Consider the following 20,244-nt stretch of genomic DNA (forward strand, 5'->3'; position numbering starts at 1 on the left):
CCCCAGCCACTGTCTCATGTCCTCATTGGATAGATTGATTGCAGGAGGAGCTATTGGCTTCTGCTGCTGTCAAATCCAATAACACAGGAGCCGGGGCAGAGTCCTGCTGCCTGTCAATGGATGCAGTAGCAGGATTTGGGAGCGTGCTCTCCGTGGGGGCATTCGAGAAGAGAAGGAGAGCTGTGGGGGGTGGGAAATTGCAGAAGAGGAGGATCGGGGCTGCTCTGTGCAAAAAAACAAAAAAACAAACAAAAAACAATGAATCACTTTAAATGATTTTGAGACATAATACCATAATATATGTGATATAATGTGTTGGCTGATTGGTTTATATGCACAGCTGCACCAGATTTTGCACTCTCCAGTTTTAGTAAATAAACCACCTGTGTCTCCTCCATGGGAGGACAGGGAAAGTGTATTTGCCTGACTGCTCTATGGATAGAGCCCCTCATATATGATACAAAGAAAACCTATGGGTGTTGCGCAGCACGTTTAGATACAGCCTAAAGTCAATCTGTCTTGAAACCATAAGGACACCAAACTATTCCAAATCCCCACAAGTGACACTACTGCCCTAAAGCTAGCTTACAGCCCTGGAGACAGAATAGCAGCTTCCTTCTGAGGATTCCCACATGGGCATTATGCCTCATACCCAACATTGCAAAGCACACAGTCATCGATTTAGTTGTTTATACTTGAATTTAGACATACAGATTTCAAAATTAATGGTTCCTGATGCAGTGGGAAGATTAACCCATATCACTGTTTAGCAGAAAACAAGCATATTTTCTGACGACATAAATAAAAAAATAACACGATCCAAAATTAACTCATTGATTGCCACAGAACTAGTGCAAACGTGGCTTGAATTAAGTCAACAATGCTACAAGACATCATTATCCGATAAAGCACACTTTCTCAACCTTTTCAACACAGAGGAACTCTTGAAAAAAAAAAAAAAAAAAAACTGTCCAGTCTCAGGGAATCCCTACTAAGGCCACTTTCACACTGGAGTGGGCAGGCGCCGGCGGTAACCATTGTTTTAGTGGTGCTATTTGTCTGCTAGCGGGGAGGTTTTAACCCCCACTAGCAGCTGAAAAAGGGTTAAAACCACCTCTGCCCCATTGTTTTCAATGGGAAGGGATGCTTTAGGAGCAGTGAATACACTGCTCCTATAGCGCAGCAAGAATGCGGCTTGCAGGACTTTGACGTCCTGCAAGCACACCGCTCCAGTGTGAAAGCCCTCGGGCTTTCACATTGGAGTGAATTAAGCGGCTCTTTCATAGCACCGCCTCCTTTCATAGCACCGCCTCCTTGTGATAGCTTTGGGCAGTGAAATTTACTCTTCATGGAGATATCAGGAGTCTACTAGATCCCTGATGACTCCCCTGTCCTCCAAGGCAGCTGATCAAACTCGAATTGTACATGGTAACACAGACATGCCAGGAATATGAAATGTTGGGGAAACATACATTAATGTTCTTTTTTGACAGAAAAGGATTCTTCCTGGCACATTTAAAAGTTAAATTAAATTAGTTAAACTGGGGCAACACAGGAAGAAATTAGAGAGACAGGCGACAGAAAAAGAAAGACAATGAGAGGAAGAACAGGGAGAAAATTGCACTAATAAAATTACCAGCAAACTAACATGCAACTGTGGTCAGGCTGTGCACAATCAAATTCTTCAAAATTAAAATTGAATTCTTCACAAGCAATTTTTGCTTGGAATAAAAAAGGATCACGATTCTCACAACGTAAAATCTTTCACATTATACAAAAAAAAAAGGCCAACTTTACTGGTTATTTTTTTAATTCATGAAAGTAATTTTTTCCCCAAAAAATTGCATCTGAAAGACCGCTGCACAAATACAGTGTGACATAAAATATTGTAACAGCCACCATTTTATTCTCTAGAGTAAAAACAAAACAAAAAACAAACTATACACACACACACACACACACACACACACACATCTATATTTGGGGGTTCTACCGGTAAGTAGTTTTCTAGCAAAAAATAAATAAAAATAAAGATTTTAACTTGAACCCAACAAATGTCAGAAAAAGGTTTAGTGTTTAATTGGTTAAACTTTTTTCACTTACACACAAAGTCTATTCCATTGACAAATTGTTACAACTATATACTTAAGTTCAACTGATAAAGAATGTTTGATTCTTGGCAGACTGCCCATATTTTCTTCCTTTATTTTGATGGCTGTGGCTTCAGAAGAGCAGAGAGAAATGTTTGGATAGAAAGAATTGTGAAACACTTTAGTCAAGATCGCAATAACTATTCTTGACGATTAATCGTGCAGCTCTGGGCACTTTCCCTTCCTTCCTGCTCAGGCCAATTTTCAGCTTTAAGTGCTGTCACTGTTTAAACGAAAATTGTGCAGTCATGCAATGCTGTACCCAAATAATATTTTTTTGTCATTTTGTTCCCAGAAATAGAGCTTTCATTTGGTGGTATTTGATCACTCCTGGGGTTTTTATTTTTTGCTAAATAAAAAAAGACCAAAAAAAGTTTGTGTGTTTATTAAAATGTTGTAAATAAGTTTTCTTCTTCACTGATGGACACTTATGGGTGACACTGCTGGGCTTCACTGATTGAGGCACTGGCAGGCATTACCGATGCGTACTGATTGGCATCCCAGTTGGTCATAGGTGGGCATACCTGGTGGTCATGGGTAAAGCTGCAAGATTCTGGCCAAAATGAGAATCACAATTTTTTTGCTTAGAATAAAAAGATCACGATTCTCTCACGGTTCTCGCGACATAAAATCTTTCACATTATACCAAAAATAAAAATAATGGGCCAACTTTAATGAATTAAAAAAAAAAAAAAACTAACCAGTAAAGTAATTTTTGAAAAAAAAATGCATTTGAAAGACTGCAAAATACATCAAACACCATTTTATTCTCTAGGGTGTCCACTAAAAAAATATATAATGTTTGGGGGCTCCAAGTAATTTTCTAGCAAAAAAATAATTTTTACTCGCGACCAACAAATGTCAGAAAAAGTTTTAGTGTTTAAGTGGTTAAACTTTCCTCACTTACACATGAAGTCTATTCCATTGAAAAATTGTTACAATGTTTATACTTGAGTTCAACTGATAAAGAAAGTTTTGATTCTTGGCGGATTGCCCGGTTTTTCCTCTTCCTTTCTTTTGAGGGCTGTGGCTTCAGAAGAGCAGAGAGAATTCTTTGCATAGAAAGAATTGTGAAACACTTTAGTCATGTTTGCGATAACGATTCTTGACGATTAATTGTACAGCTCTAGTCATGGGTGGGCATCCTCTGGGGGGCCTGCAATCAATCAGCGCAAACCCCCCCATCGGGATAGAAGACAATTGGTTCTCCTCTACTTGCGTCCATCAGATACAAGTAGAGGAAAAGCTGATACACTGCGATCAGCTGTGATTGGACACAGCTAATCACTTGGTAAAGAGCCTAAGGCCGCGTACACACGCGGGGACTGTTCGCCCAACTTTGTCCGCTGAACAGTGTTTCGGCGGACAGTCCGCCCGTGTGTGGGCTTTCAGCGGACAGTTTCAGCGAACAGTTTGCTGAACAAGGTTTTTCGGAATTTCCGAAAAACTGTCCGCTGAAACTTGGTTTCAGCGAACAGTCCCCTCGTGTGTAGGCTTGTTCGTCAAACTAAGTTCCGCGCATGCTCAGAAAGGATTTACACGCCGAAAGTTGTAATGCAGTGTATAGGACGTTGTATTTTCCGTCCCGTCGTACGTGCCGTTCACGTCATCGCGCACGGTTTCAGCAAACTGTTCGTTCGTCGTGTGTGGGCAAGTCCGTCCATGCTAATTTTGAGCGGACTGTTTGCTGAAACTGTTTGACGGACAAAGTTGAGCGAACAGTCCCCACGTGTGTACGCGGCCTTAGTCAAAGGACCTTTACCTAGATCGGAGTTGAAGTGTGTCAGACTGCCACCACTGATTTGCGTGCCCCCCCCCCAGGCACGTGATCATGGCTTATTCTGCTGGACGTCATACGACGCCCAGTCAGAATAATGAAACCAGTTCTTGGACATCAGTCGGTTATACGGCGGGTGGGAAGTGGTTAAACAAAGCCCTAAATTACCTCTGTAGCCACAGACATTATGGAGCAAATAATCCTCAAATCAACAGCAGAAGATAGAACATTACAGGTCGGAACTGCAACCAGAAGATAGCTAAACACTCTGCACATTGTAGCTGTAAGGGAATTGGATTTTAGCTACAGTGTGTGCTGTGTGGGGAGCAAGAGCTCTGCTGTCATGCCCTCATGTCCTCTACCAGCTGTCACCTCTGCCACCATGTCTCCCAATGACCCTCCCACTCCCACCCCGCCCACGATCGCCACCTTTTCCATCCCAGCGCTACCACGTCACAAACCCTCAAATACCCTGTCCTCATTATTTACCCCTCTACTCCCTCCCCCTACCCTCACCCACCTCCGAAACCACCCCTTTACCTACTCTTCCTAGGCGATAGTTATTGGTATTGGCGAGTACTTGAAAAAAATAGTACTTGTACTTTGTGTTAAAAAATGGTATGGTGAACCCCTAATTAGAACCCCTGTAAGGTTTTTCTTCTTTCCACAGCTCTGTTAGAGATTTACTCATTTCCTGTCTTGTTTTGGCAGACAGGAGATGGCGTTAATTCAAAAATACAGACGAGTATTAAAAAAAAAAAAAAATCATTAGAGTCAGGGGAAGGCTACAATCCCTGTAAGATTTTCCCTTATTTCCCGTCTTGTGAAACCACTGTCGCCATGACAGTCAAGCCGCGTACACACGGGCGGACTGTCTGTCCAACTTAGTCCGCCGAAACACATTTCAGCGGACAGTCCGCCCGTGTGTGGGCTTCAGCGGACTTTTTCAGCGTGCAGTCTGGCGGACTAAGTCTTTCGGAATTTCCGTAATATTGTCCGTCCAACTTTGGTTTCAGCGGACAGTCCGCTCGTGAGTAGGCTAGTTGGACGGACTAAGTATGGCGCATGCTCAGAAAGGATTTACACGGCGAAAGGTTGCATTGCTGTGTATTGGACTTCCGGTTTCTAGTCCCGTCGTACGTGCTGTACACGTCATCACGCAAGCTTTCAACGGACTGTTTGTTCATCGTGTGTGGTCAAGTCCGTTAATTCGAAAGTAGGACGGACTGTCCGTCGGATTGTCTGACGGACTTAGTTGGCCAGACAGTCCGCCCGTGTGTACGCGGCTTCAGCTGTCTCTAACAGATTTCAGATAACGCGCCATGGTGTGGTTTACTGCACTAACATATGTAGAAGGTCCACTGCAATCTGCATTGCGATTACAATGAAAGAGCTGCCTTACCTACACACTTTGCCATTCATGCAGTATGCCCCACAATGCAGGGGAACAGACTGAGCCCCCAAATTGAGGTATTTTTTTCTTTACGTGCAAAGACTGGAATAGCTGATCTCATTCTAGTGGACATTAAGTACATACAGAGATCTTCTTGGGTCAACAAATCCACACATTAAAGTGACTGTAAAGGATTTTTTTATTAATAACAAACATGTCATACTTGCCTCCACTGTGCAGCTCGTTTTGCACAGAGTGGCCCCCGAAAATCCTTTTTTGGGGTTCCCAGGCACCTCTTGTGGCTCCTCCCTGCATCAGATAACCCCCTAGGAGAAGTGCTCTCCCCAGGGGGTTATCTTGTTGGCGCGCTCCCGAGTCCAGCATTTGCGTCCACAGACACGAATGCCAAACTCGGCCTGCACCCCTTGGTCATTGGAATTGACTGACAGCAGCGGGAGTCAATCTATCCAATCAGCACACGAGACACCAGCTAGAGTTGGTATGCCTTTCCCCAAGGAGAAAGGTAATTAAAAACGGGGCTCTGGGGGGGCTTGCAGCATGAAGGAAGGTTTTTCACCTTAATGCATAGAACGCATTAAGGTGAAAAACCATAAGCGTTTACAGCCCCCGTTGAGCATTAAAAAGCCTTGTGAATGGCCAAATAAATATGCGATTAAAGTGGAACTACACTGCATCTGAGCACCACAATCCAAAAATGCTATTTAATTCATTTATAATATTCAAAGCAAACTCTCCCACCGATCCATGTCTATAGCATTTTTGCCATCTTGAGTCAGGGCAGATGATTCATGTAGCATTTACTTCCTAGAATCCATCTGCCCTTGAGACAGGCATGCAGACATGGGTGTTTTTAGCAGAGAAAACGCCTCCTCCCATCCCGAAGACTCCTGGGATGCATGACATCACTTGCCTAGGCCTGGAAACCAGAAGTTGAGAAACATAAGAACGTTTGAGAAAGGGAATTTTCCCTTTATTGTTGAGCTTTATTTGATAACAAGGGACAAGAAGACAGACATGTGCAATAAGACATTGTAGAGCAATATCTACTTTTAGATGTATGCAGAGTATGACAAATAAAAGCATTTCTGAATGAGAGATACGAGTTAAATCATGGTCAACGTGTGCCATGTGAGGAGAACCTATATGTGAACAAAAGAAACCAAGCGCTAATCGATCAGTTCAAAAGTCCATATATGCTTTATGCTTGACAGTAGAGTCATGACTTGTGGAAAAACCAATAGCCAATGCATTTCGGGGGCCAAAGAATCCCCATTCCATTACAGCCTGTGATAAAACCTGGAGGGATATGTTAAACACAAGTGAATATGCTAAGCTCAACGGTTGTATAATAGCATTGCTTCAGATCCAGTGCCTCTATTTTAAGTCCAATTTGAGAAGAATCTGTCTGGCTAAACATCATACTATGTGAGAACGTCGGGTGTTCTGTGTATATAGAGACGTGTGCTAGAAGGGCCTAACACTCCATCGAGAGACCCCTTAAATATTAGAGGCAGACAGCAGGAGAGATTTTGTAAATCTATGACAAACTGATGTACAGTGGGTATAGAAAGAATCACCCCTTTAAAATAATCACATTTTGTTGCTTTGATGTCTGAAATAAAGACCTACACAGTTTTTGTTTTATCCAGCTGTATTTACTCTGTGCAACCTAGAACATCCAAACGAAAGCTATAACACCAACAAAATGTTTTTTTTTGTTTTTCGTATTCAAAAACAGAATCACCGAGTTGGGAAAAGGATCACCCCCCCCCCCTCCCTAAAAATTACTTTTAAAACTCAATCCTGTGTAGCTAATTATTTTCTCAATGGCACATAAAGCCATCTGACTTTCAACTGTGACCAGCTGTGATTGGCTGCGATTGTCATTTTGATTGGCTCAGCATATGAGCTTTCCTGGAGCATTTCACTCCCCGATAGTGTAACTGACGCAAACAATCAACTATGGCACTGTCACCGGGATCTCCGGAATAAAGCTGTAGACAGGCACAAGTCAGGGGACGGATACAAACATTTTTCAAAGGCTTTATCAATGCCTAGAACAGTGAAGTTTATTAAGAAGTGGAAAGTATTTGGTACAACACAGACCCTCCCTGGATCAGGATGTTGCTCCAAACCGGATGAAAGTCAGGAGGAAACTGGTCCAAGAGGCAAAAGAAAAAGCAACTCTGAAGCAGTGCAGAAATTTATGATAAAGAGTGGTCATTGTGTGCTTGTGACAACAATATCACAAATTCTCCACACACGGCTTGTATGGGAGGTTTGCAGGAAAAAAGCCACTTCTTAAGAAAGGCCACACGACTGAGCTTTGCCAAAACGCACATTGAGGCTGGGTTCACACTAGTGCGAATTGGATGTGGGTTTCCCAACATCAAAATTTGCATGACAGGAGATTGTGACAGGTTCTCAATGGAACGGCTGCAGAGTAAATTTCACAGAGGTCCTGTGTGTCTTTGGCTCAGTTTAAGGTCCTAATTCAGGCAAAAATTTGGACCCCTGCTGTCAGCTGCATCAGTCTACAGTGTGAACCCAGCCTTAAGATTCTGAGGCCACATGGGGGAAAAAAGTGTTATGGTCAGATGAGACTAAAATGTTATTATTTGGCCTAAACACCAAACCTGTGTCTGGTGGAAATGCATCCAAATAATATAATTCCTACAGTAAAGCATGGAGGTGGTAATATCCTGTTATGGGATGTTTCTCTGCAGCAGGGGGTGGAGTGCTTGTCAGGATAGAAGAAAAATGGATGGAGCAAAATACAGTCAAATTCTTGAGGAAAATCTGTTGCCCTCTGCCAGAAAGTTGTCAATAGGAAGACGGTTTACCTTCCAACATGACAATGACCCAAAGCACACATCAAAAACGACCACACAGTGGTTGAAGGATAAAAGGGTGAATGTACTTGCATGGCTAAGTCAGAGACCAGACTTAAACCCCATCGAAAATCTGTCAAAGGGCTTGAAGACTGCAGTCTACAAACGGTCATCATCAAATGTAACTCAACTGGAGCAGTTCTGTAAAGAAGAGTGGGCAAATATTGCAAAGTCTACATGTGCAAAGTTAGTAGAGACAGACTAATGCCGGCCATACACGGTTCGAATTTCGAAAGAATTTTCTTTCGAAAATCGTATCTAAGAATTTTCGTATGAATTTCGCACCATTAGTGGGCTGCAGCAACAGCCGATTTTCGTGCGGAAATAAAATTTGAGGAATCGGACATGTTGGAAATTTTTAGAAAAACGAACGATTTTCTGATCAATGATGGGAGAATCGTGCGAGAAACGTAAGAAAATGTACGGAGATAAAAGAAAATGTACGGAGATAAAAGAAAATGTACGGAGAGAAAAGAAGATTCCCAGCCAAGAAAATTCTTTTCTGTAGCAACATGAGGTGAAATTGAAGGCTTGGTCGGCCGAATTTCGAAAATCAATGGTGGCATCATCGGATCACAAAAAAAACGAATTTTCTGATTTTGAAAAGAAAATTCGTTCGAAATTCGACCGTGTATGGCCTGCATAAGACTCCTTTCACACTGAAGGCACTTTTCAGGCGTTTTAGCGCTAAAAAAAAAATAGCATCCGAGTGCTTTCACACTGGGGTGGTGCGCTTGCAAGATGGGAAAAAAAGTCCTGCAAGCAGCATCTTTGGGGTGGTTTGGGTGTGTTTTATATACCTCTCCCAAAATGCCCTGCCCATTGAAATGAATGTGCGGGGCTGCAAAGCACCTCGGCAGTGTCGCAACATGGGAGCTTTTAACCCTTTGTTCAGACTCTAGTGGGAGTTACAATCACCTCGCTAGCAGCCGGTAAAACAGCGTTAAAACGCTGTTAAAACAAGCAGAAGTAAAAGCAAAAGGTGGTTCAACTAAACTGACACAAGGGGGTGATTCTTTTTACAACCATTTGGTTGGTGTTATATCTTTCACTTGGATGTTATAAATTGCACTAGTAAATACTGCTGGATAAAACAAAAAACAAACAGTTTTTTCTGTAAGAAAAAGGATTTAACTCAGTGCTCACTCGTTAAACGTTTTGAAAATGTAAAAAAAAAAAATGGAGGCCAAAAAAAAAAAAATACTGGTACTTTATATCTATAGTGCATATAAAAGTAACAGTAAAACAGAAACACAATGAGAAAAAAAAACAACTCTTTTCAGCAAGAAGAACCAAAAACCAAATACACAGCCCTTTATCCCTCATCTTCCCACACATTGAAATGCTGGGCACATTTTTTTCAACCAGGAAAAAACAAAACTACCAAGATGCAAGGAGAATTTTCCCTGTTCTGTGCTGTCAACTTAAAGAGGAAGTAAACCCTCTCTAAAAAATAAAATAAAAAAAATAATAAATAAAACCCTGCAGGACAAAGGCATAGTATGCATAGCATACTAGCTCATTATGAATTACTTACCCGAGATCTTAGGCCCCGAAGCGACCTTGAGTCTATGTCCTCCGTCGCCACCATGATACCCGGAGTGACTTCCGGGTATCGCTGCTCCGGCGATGAGACTGGCCTGGAGCAGCAATGTTGTCACTCCGGCGCATGCGCACGGGTGCCGTCAGTGACTGCATGATCGCCTTAACTAACAGCATGCTCAGTGCACCTGCTCCGTTGTCCACGGTGAGTATGCGCCATAGACATCGGTGCCCGTTTTTAGGGAAATATCTCCTTAACCGAGATATTTCTTGCACCTACGGGTAAGCCATAATCTATCTTACCTGTAGGTTACAGTGATCTGTTAGAGCTTACAACCACTTTAATGAAGCAGAAGGTGTCCATCAAAACACATATGGGTTGATTTTATGAAACTGGAGTGTGCAAAATCTGGTGCAGTTCTGCAAAGAAACCAATCAGCTTCCAGTTTTTTTTTTTTTGTCAAAGCCTAATTGTACAAGTTAGAGAAATCACACAATTTCAAAGCTGGATGGCATTGCGACCTCAGGTGAGACTTGGTGTCTATGCAAGTCGCACCTGAAATCACCAAAAGTAGTGCGCACTGCAGTCAGCATCGCACCAATTTGAACAGTTCCATTGCTGACAATAGGGTGCGACTTGTCATGCGATTTGACCTGCCAGTACAGGTGTGAACGGGGGCTGATTGGCTACCTTGAACAGCTGCATCAGATTTTGCACTCTCCAGTTTGAGGCTCCATTCACATCTTAGCGTTATGAATCGTGGGGGGAATCGCCGCAATTCAAAAATGGCAGTTTGTCGGGTGACAATCACGGTAAAATCATGCAAAGAGAATCGTGCAAAGAGAATCGTGGGACGCCTGTAACCCAAAAGTTCTTATACTTCTGGGCGAAAGGCATCCCGTGATTCTGTTTGCGCGATTCTACCACGATACCGCAAGCGACAATCACAGCAAAATCACGCTGCGATTGGGGTGCCATTGGAAGAGACTGGGATCGCATGGGTGTCCCATGATTTGCTGCCATCTTGAATTGTAGGCAGAATCGTGGCAATTCCGCCCACAATTCAGAACGCCAAGATGTGAACGGAGCCTTAGTAAATCAACCCTATAGTGTTGTAAGTATGTAAAATAGCAGGATAACTTTTTGTTTAATTTATTTTATTTTTTTATTTTTATTTTTAAAGCGGAGGTCCACCCTAAAGTGGACCTTCCGCTCATCGGAACCCTCCCCCCCTCCGGCGCCACAATTGGCACCTTTCAGGGGGGAGGGGGGTGCAGATACCTGTACAGTACAGGTATCTGCACCCACTTCCGGGATAGCTCTCTGCGGAAAGGGGCGTAGATTCCGCCCCTTTCCGCAAGTGCAGTATTTGTAGCTGCTGGCTTTAAAAAAAAAAAAAAAAAAAAAAAAAAAAACGCGGAGTCCCGGCGGACTCCCGCTTTAAGGATAAGCTCACTTTTGGGAGAAAATAAAACAAATACACATATTTCTGCAGAAAAAAGTGCAGTTATATTTTCCTGCAAGAGCCTGGAAAGTATTGCACCCATGATCAGTAAATCGCGGGTGCCATGTAAGGCTCCTGCAGACTTTCAGAATAGTTGCCTGCCCATACCTCCCATAAGGGTAGAGTTACTGGAGCAGGAATATCAATAAACTACAACAGCGCTCACCACCACCCTCACAGTCATTGAGAAGTACAAGCCTGGAAGACGGTAGCTGTAATGCATTCATTTACAGAACTCTGTAAAAGAATAACATGGCTGTGCTGTTTTTAAATTGTGACAGCGGGTACAGGGAGAAAAACCTGGCTCGCTGTCACAGGGAAGGATAGGACACTGTTGTAGCATGGTACACATTACACCCTAAATATACACTCACTGGCCACTTTATTAGGTACACCTGTTGAATTGCTTGGTAACAAAAATTGCTAATCATTCAATCACATGGCAGTAACTCAATGCATTTAGGCATCTAGACATAGTGAAGATGACTTTCTGAAGTTCAAACTGAGCATCAGACTGGGGAAGAAAAGGGATTTAAATGACCTTGAACATGGCATGCTTATTCGTGCCAGAGGGGTTAGTCTGAGTATTTCAAAACCTGCTTATCTACTGGGATTTTCACGCACAACCATCTCTAGGATTTACAGAGTCTGATAAAGAGAAAATATCCAGTGAGTGGAGGTTGTGTGGAGGAAAATGCCTTGTTGATGTCAGAGGAGAATAGGCAGACTGGTTCAAAATGATAGAAAGGCAACAATAACCTCATAACCACTCGTTACAACCAAGGTATGCAGAAGACCATCTCTAAACCTGCAACACATTGAACATTGAAGTAGATGGGCTACAGCAGCAGCAGACCACACCTGGTGCCACTCCTGTCATACAAGAACAGGAAACTGAGGCTACAATTAGCAAAGGCTCACCAAAATTGGACAATAAAAGATTGAAAAAGGAGTCTCGATTTCAGCTGCGACATTCAGATGATCAACATGAAAGCATGGCTCCATCCTGCCTTGTATCAACAGATCAGGCTGGTGGTGGTGGTGTATTGGTGTGGGGGATATTTTCTTGCCACACTTTGGGTCCCTTAGTACCAACTGAGCATCGTTTAAATGCCATGGCCTACCTAAGTATTGTTGCTGACCATGTCCATCCCTTTAGGACTACAGTGTACCCATCTTCTCATCTCACCACTGGTTTCTTGAAAATGACAATGAGCTCACTGTACTCCAGTGGCCTCCACAGTCACCAGATCTCAATCCAATAAAGCACCTTTGGGATGCGGTGGGGGAGGAGATTCGCATCATGAATGTGCAGTCGACAAATCTGCAACAACTGAGTGATGCCATGTCAATATGGACCAAAATCTGAGGAATGTCTTCAACACCTTGTTGAATCTATGACATGAAGAATTAAGGTAGAAGGGGTCTGACTCTGTACTAGCAAGGTGTACTTAATAAAGTGGATGGCGAGAGTAGGTGCAACATGCTCCTAAAGGTGAACTTAGCCTTTAAAGTGGCTGTAAACCCTTACAAACCACTTTGACCTACAGGTAAGCCTAGATTACGGCTTACCTGTAGGTCCAAAAAGTATCTCCTAAACCTACAGGGTTTAGGAGATATTTACAAAAAGACAGGCACCGCTGTCAACGGTGCATGCGCCGTAGACAGCGGCACGCAGGCGCACTATCGCCGTTAGCAGCATGCCACTGCTGATGGCGATATGATGTTAGTGGCAGCTCCCGTGCGCATGCGCGGGAGTCACGTCATCACTGCTCCGGCGCTGTGAGTGGCCGGAGCAGCGATACCCGGAAGAAGATGGACGCTCTGTGCTACAGGGGACAGCGGTGACATCGCTGGCTCCTGTGTCAGGTAAGTGACACGTAACGGGCTGCTACTATGCGATGCATAGTAGCCCATTATGCTTTACCTTTGAAGGGAGACAAAGAAGAAGTAAACCCATCAGGGTTTACTTCCTCTTTAAAAGGGGTTATAAACCCTTGTGTTTTTTCACCTTAATGCATTCTATGGGGCCAAGTCCTACATTCTATAGAATAGAATAGACACAGAAGCAGGACACTGGAGCACGCCTGCATGGGTGTTCCAAAGGAGAGTGCTTCTCCGATGGGGCACTCGAGAAGAGGAGGGGCTAATAGTGCCACTGAGGGACTCCGTGCAAAACTAACTGCACAGAGGTGGTAAGTATAAAGTAAAAAAAAAAAAGTAAAATTAAAGTGGTTATAGAGCTTAAACTTTTTTTTTTTTTTTTTTTCCTTAATGCCTTCTCTGCATTAAGTTAAAAAATGTTTCAGTGTGTGTATTGCCCCCTTGCCCCCATTATACAGTTTAGGAAAATTCAGACTTTGAACTCAGAGGTATAGAGACAGAGAACCATAACTAGTTCATTTGTGCAAAACTTCTACAATCACCAGGATGAAGGAAGGATGCAAACAGGGTAGAAAGGATAACAGTCAGCATAAGGGTCTTTACATATGGTCACAAAAATGCATAGTTTATCAGTACAGCTTTTTTTTAATGCAGTGCATTATTTTCTTTGACTCAATACAAAGTGTTAAAGATTAGTAAAACTATGCTGTGTTCAGATCCATAAACCACAAATGTGTTTAAGCATCTAAAACGTGTGTAAACACATTTACATTTGTCCATACACATAAAAAAATATATATGAATGGAAGAGGAATTTTATGGATCTTTATTCACGTTTATGTGCATACACACAAGCACTTTAGGGCTCTTGCATATTTTTTTTTTTTTACCTTAGCATCTGCCAGTAGGATCTTGCTTATATACATCATGCCTGTGTGCACGGACCCCAATTGAGCATAAAAAAAAAAAAGTTAAAAACTGAAACCTAGGGTGAGCACTCATGTCTCTCCTTTGTGACAGCAAGCACAACATAGGAGAAAACAATGGAGTCAGGAAGGGGAAAAAAAAAAAAAAAAAAAACACCATGGACATGAACTGAATTTACAGCCAATCATTACTACTAATTGCTATACGATTACAGTCATTTTATCATTACCGGAGCCTGTTTCTAGAAAGAGTAAACAACACTGGAAATGTTACATTCTACAGAAAGGTACACATCAACACTCTATAAAAATACACATACAAATGACCAAACTGATATACAAATAATGAGATTAAGTGCTTTCGTCTCAATCCTATGTCCACATCACAGCCATCAAATGGAGAAGCAGCCACATTCGTTAGCCCTTTTTACCGTGTCCGAGGAGTCTTTGTAGAAAACTGATGGCAAACCTGTTGCATATAGATTTATTTTTAACACAATCATACCCGTGTTCAGTATTGACCTGAATGCCCCTTGTCCTCCGTGCCATTTGCAATACAAACCATAGCTGGGTACATGTTTGCTGGGGAAGATTGATTTTTCTCCCATGCTTGGTATTGAGGGGTACTTTATGAGTAGATAAAGATATTGGTGAAAAGCCATGCAAGCATATCTACAAAAAGGTATGTAGCTAAAGAATTTGCTTGACCACAGATGCCATTTATAGCACAATAGACTTTGCCTTATCAATGTCAATAGTCCGTAAACACCAAGGAATGTCTCCCGGCTGAAAAATATTTATCACGTACCTGCAGGAGTAAGCATATATTTGCAGCGTATGTGGGTGAAAATTCACTGCATATATGCAATTACATTGTGATCTTTAAAGGACAGCAGTCTATTTGTTATACACAGACGGTGCCTCCTCCCTTGCAGAAATGCCCACATTTTATAGAAGCATCCGTCAATTCTGTATACCATTCCACCACTACAGGTAGATGGAAGCAAAGCCCACAAATACGGAATGTCAGCCGTCTCACACAATGCTGTCTATAAAGGACATCCTTTATAGAAACAACTCCTTCCCATTTGCATGCAGTAGCTGTCTGTCTGCTCGGCCCAAATCAATAAACCTTAAACAACATGGGAAATAAAAAAAAACCCTACACCTTACATAACTGAAAGCTGAGCACTAGAATGGTAAACTCCACAGAGAATGGATGAGGTGTCACAACCCGGCACTGACACATCATTAATTGTTCCAGCTAACGATGCAGATGTACCTTTCTGACGAGGACGACTTCTCGGAGTTAACTGACATCAGCAGCTCAATCTTCTGCTTGGTTTCTTGAAAAATCTGAAAATATGCACCACCAGGATTGTCTGCTGTGTCTCGACTTGCCAAACAAAATTATAAAATGCACGGCCGAGCGATTCAAAGCTTAAAACGTTCCCGAGGCAAAAAGGCCACTGGATTTGTGGCATCCACACAAGGAAAAAAAAAAAAAAAAAAAAAAAGATAAAAGAAAAAAAGAAAAAAGAAAAAGAAAGCAAATCACTGGTGCTTTTTAGTAAAAGAAAGCTCCAGAGGCATCAGGCCTGGCTGAACTATACACATGACTGTTTATGAAAGCAGGAAGTACCATTTCTTTCAAGCACAGGGGTGTTTCCAGCTGAAGAATAAACCAGCAGGATTAGGAATCAGGTCTTGGCCGACAAAAAGAGGCTGGAAATGTGCTTGTAAACAGGATAAATGACACTTGGTCCCTTCTGCCAACAGCCTCTACTATACTGATGGATATCAGCGTATAAATCTCTAATCCAACAGTGCACTGCCCAAATCAAATATCCTGATGGATGCTGGGTTAAAAAAAAAAAAAAAAAAAAAAAACAGCTTGCGTCGGGTCCAGATTTAGTAACAAGCTGTAGGTTTCGAACGCTGCATTTTCAGATGAAGATGTGAGAAATCTCTATGCATTAGATGCTTCTCATTTCTCTGATTTCCTGCGCTCTCCTCCCTCCTTCCAATCACATGGTGCTCACTACCAAAGAACAGCAACACCCATCAGCACAGCTTAGATGATCTTCTATGTATCCGTACAGAAAGGGGGGAACAAAAAAACGCTGCCGACTTGTTAGAGAGCACAGTCAGAGGGACAAAAGACCGCTTTTAAGAAACCTGTGGAGGAGGAGGCGCTCGTCACCACTTGGCATTTTTATTTTCTCTTCTAAGCTATTCAAGGTTATGGCAAAGCCAAGCAGCATGGCATCCATTTCCCAGATGTTATGCTGATGGATTTCTGGCCTATATTTCAGTGGCTGCAGAACAGCACCCATGTCACAATTGTCAGCTATTTCCCATGGAGAATAAATAGCCGATGAAAGCAAAATATTATCACAAAATTAATTTAGCATTATTTGCCAATCCTTTGTGTTTTTATTAAAGAGATGCTCTGATGAAGGGAGACACCTGTGTGATTAGGCTCCGAAAGATGTAGCTTAGAGAGCAAGGGCTATTTTTAGTCGAGCATTTGCCCTACATAAATCGCAAGTGATCAATCGCCTCCTTTGGAACACGAGAGAGAACAGAAGCAAGCTCATTGCGATTTGAGTCACGCCATCAAGTGATCGGTTGCAGGACACCAAAACATGCTCCAAACTATCGAATTACAATTGCCTTAATTGGTTTAGTTAAAGTAGTATTTATTTTTTTGATTCACACTTACCTAGGTGGATGCAGCATTGGTCGGATGCTGCATCTGTTCCCCAGTGCCTCTACAATGAGAGCTGAACGATCAAACACTGCTGATCGCTCAGTTCTCACATCTCCCCGAGCAGAGAGCTGCTGTCAGTCAGGCGCGCCCGCAACCCACAGTGCCGCGTCTTAAAGGGGACGTACCTGTACACCCATTTGTGCAGCCATGCCATTGTGCCAACGTATATCGTCGTGACCTGGTGGACAAGTGGTTAATTACAAAATTAAAGTGATCTTAAAGGGATTGTAAAGCATTTATTTTAATGTATCAAACAAGTCACATACCTGCTCTGTGTTTGCAAAGAGCAGCCTCAATCCTCCTCTTCTGGTGCTCTTGGCACCTCCTCCATGCAGAGTGCCCTCCCATAGAAAGCCACTTTCACTGGCTTACTCCTGAGCTGCCCTGCCTGCATCTATTGACACAGGCAGCATGGCCTGGCACCTCCCTCTTGATACAGAATTTGAATGACAGAATTTGAATGACAGCAGTAGGAACAAATGGCTTCCACTGCTATTAATCTGCCCAGATAGGAGGGAGAGATCGCAGAGAGCTGCTGCTCTCATGCACTGCGCTAGATTGAAACCATGCTTTGGCAAATATAAGGGGGATAAGGAGAGGATCCATTAACAGAGAAGGTTTTTCACCTTAATGCATAGAATGCAGTGGCTTTGCACTGCTGCTGCTAACGGCGATATGCCGTTAGTGGTGGCTCCCATGCGCAGGAGTGGCGTCATCGCTGCTCTGTCTCTGAGTGGCCGGAGCAGCAATACCTGGAAGATGATGATGCTCCGGACTACAGGGGACAGCGGTGACATCTCTGGCTCCTGTGTCAGGTAAGTCAAACAATGGGCTACTATGCGATGCACAGTAGCCCATTATGCTTTACCTTTGCGGGGAAACAAAGAGGAAATAAACACATCAGGGTTTACTTCCTCTTTAAGACATCATGCACAGCCGGTAAGGGGGCTGAGTCCTAAGAGGGCCAATGAGAGCTGCAAGGTTGCAGAGTGGGGGGTGTGCCTCTGTGTGTCTATGTAAATCCAGGAAGGTGAACAGGCAGCAGCTTCAGCTGACCAGTTAAAATGGATGCAGCCAGACTTAGTGGAGGGAGATTTCTGCAGTATATTTGACAAGTACAGAATCACAGTATAAATAAAATAATTTGCAAAGTGGTAGGAGGGAAGCTTCAGAATGGCAAAGATTTTTTATTTTTTTTTACACAAATTATGTGAGCAGACTGCAGTTCCTCTTTATGGTACTTTTTTTCATATTTAGCCCCGTTTACATTGACTGCAGCTTTGAAATCATGCGATTTCATCTGAAATTGCACGATTTCAAAGCCGCATCTCAGAGCGACTTCGGAGACATCCATGTGGCTTCAGGCACAAATGTCTTTTTTTAAATCGCATCCGAAATGGCCAAAAGTAGTGCATGTACTACTATTTCAAATTGGTGCTGCACTGCAAAGTTGGTGCCACAACGATTTAAACAGTGCCATTGCTGGCAATAGGATGAGACATGCCATGCGATTTGCCCTGTCAAATCGCATGACTAGTCACTCAAATGTGAACAGGGGCTTAGAACCAATTTAAAGTATATTATTTAAGATTTATAAAGCTCCAACAGCTTGCACAGCACTTTACTAAATAACTGAGATAGTACAGTCACAATAAAACTTAATGCAAGAGGGTTAGAGAGTCCTGCTCATGGGAGCTTACGATCCAAAAAGGGAGGTGCAAGTGATACAAAAGTGTAATAACTGACCTGATGGAGAAGGCAGAAGTACAGCTTTTGGAGGGAGGCAGGATAGGATTCCCTGAAGAGATGAGTTTTCAGGGATAACCTAAAGGCAGGCAGAATAAGGGCTAGCAAGACAGACTGGGTAGTGAGTTCCAGAGGAAGGGAGAACATTTACAGAAGTCCTGAAGGCAAGCATGGGAGGAAGTGAGGAATATATTCAAGTTCTTGTAACTTCTGGTTTAGGGTTTTGTAGCCTCAACAGTTTTGTTTGATTTCTTTCATGAAAGCTTTCCTTGGAATAATTTTTCGAACAGAGACTTTGCACTAGCATGATAGTTAAAAAAACATGCACTACTTTTTTCTCTCTTTGTATTAAGGCCACAGATTGTGCACCACATTATTCTGTTAGAACTATAGAAAGTATTAATCCAGTGACAATACCGTCTTCATCAAGATACTAAAACAAAAAAGAACAAGATAATGACAGCGATTCACTATAAACTGCACTTTTTTCCCTACAGTAGAAAAATAGGATGCACAGATTGACCATTTACAAAAAATTTGCAAAGAACTGTTTTAAAATATCAACTCACTTGAAGCCAAGTGTGGCAAAATAAACACAAACATCAGCACAATGGACATGGACTTCTAGTCAGTAGGATGTGTCCCTTGTGCGGATGCCTCTTCTGTTAAGTGAAATGCTCCTCTGTCCATGACCCAGTGTGGCGGGAATTAAAAGAACCGTGAGGGCTTTCACAAGCTCTCATCAAGAGTGCCCAAGGTCTCCCACCCTTTTCCACCACTACACCAGGGGTACTGAATTTAAATTCATGTAGGTCCAATCAGTAACATTTTCTCTTTCTCCAGGAGCTCCGAATCTCATTTTTATTCTACGACTAAGCCCCCTTTACATCAGTGCCTTTGGTCCCCTCTTTCACATCATAGATTCCCACCCTTCACATCAGAGCCCCCTCTCTCACGCCACAGCCCCTCTTCTTTCAGATCAGAGCCCCTTCTCCTCACATTGCAGCACCCAATCATCATAGAGCTCACCCCTGACATCAGTCCCCCTTGCAATTACAGCCCTCCTACTCATATTACAGCTCTGCCCTTCACAGCCCCCCCATCACAGCTTCCTCTCTCACATCAAAGACTGACCACATCACAGACACCCATCACCCGCCCCACAATTAAAGTTCTGCCCAAAGACAGTCCTCCTTTACAAACACAGCCCCCTCTTAAAATTGTTGAGCTTACAGCAGGGAAGAGGTCGGGAGATACAGAAGATCTGCACTAAGGGCTGGAGCTGACCAAAACTTAACAAGCGAAAGGTTGGGCAGCTCCCGCTCTCTACGTGTAGAGCTGCCATATCGCCCACCTTCTCCCTGCTGCAAGTTTTAACAGCAGGGGCAGCAGGCAGGTAAATACATATACAGAAGCGGAATCCACCCTGCTGCGTCTCCCGCCCTCCGCTGTGAGTTTTAAGATCATGCTGCTACGTGGTGCGTCTGCTGTCCGGGCAGGGCTGTCACTTGGTCCGTATACAGACCGCGGTCCACCATTTAGGGACTCCTGAGCTACACCATTCACCGAAGCAGTATTATAACGTCAATGAATGAAAAAAGATCTGTGGATGGAGGGGACAGACTAATCAATTGTC

General features: G+C 43.0%; 1 protein-coding gene across 8 annotated transcripts in view; it reads right to left on the bottom strand.

Moving 5' to 3' along the window:
• The window catches only part of SRPK2 (SRSF protein kinase 2), a 267,215-nt gene that overhangs the window by 150,922 nt on the left and 96,049 nt on the right, over nucleotides 1–20,244 (bottom strand). Inside the window, exon 1 of one of the 8 annotated variants that reach the window (XM_077473860.1) lies at nucleotides 15,372–15,955. The exons of the other annotated variants lie outside the window; for them this stretch is intronic. Within the exon in view, the coding sequence (XP_077329986.1) occupies nucleotides 15,372–15,409 (38 nt within the window). The 5' untranslated portion in view covers nucleotides 15,410–15,955. Of the gene's footprint in view, nucleotides 1–15,371; nucleotides 15,956–20,244 lie in introns of those variants that run through there. 8 annotated transcript variants of the gene reach the window in all.

Source organism: Lithobates pipiens, unplaced genomic scaffold (genome assembly GCF_037356315.1).
Source record: "Lithobates pipiens isolate NorthernLeopardFrog02 unplaced genomic scaffold, aLitPip1_a1.2 Scaffold_8, whole genome shotgun sequence".
NCBI classification, from domain to species: domain Eukaryota; kingdom Metazoa; phylum Chordata; class Amphibia; order Anura; family Ranidae; genus Lithobates; species Lithobates pipiens.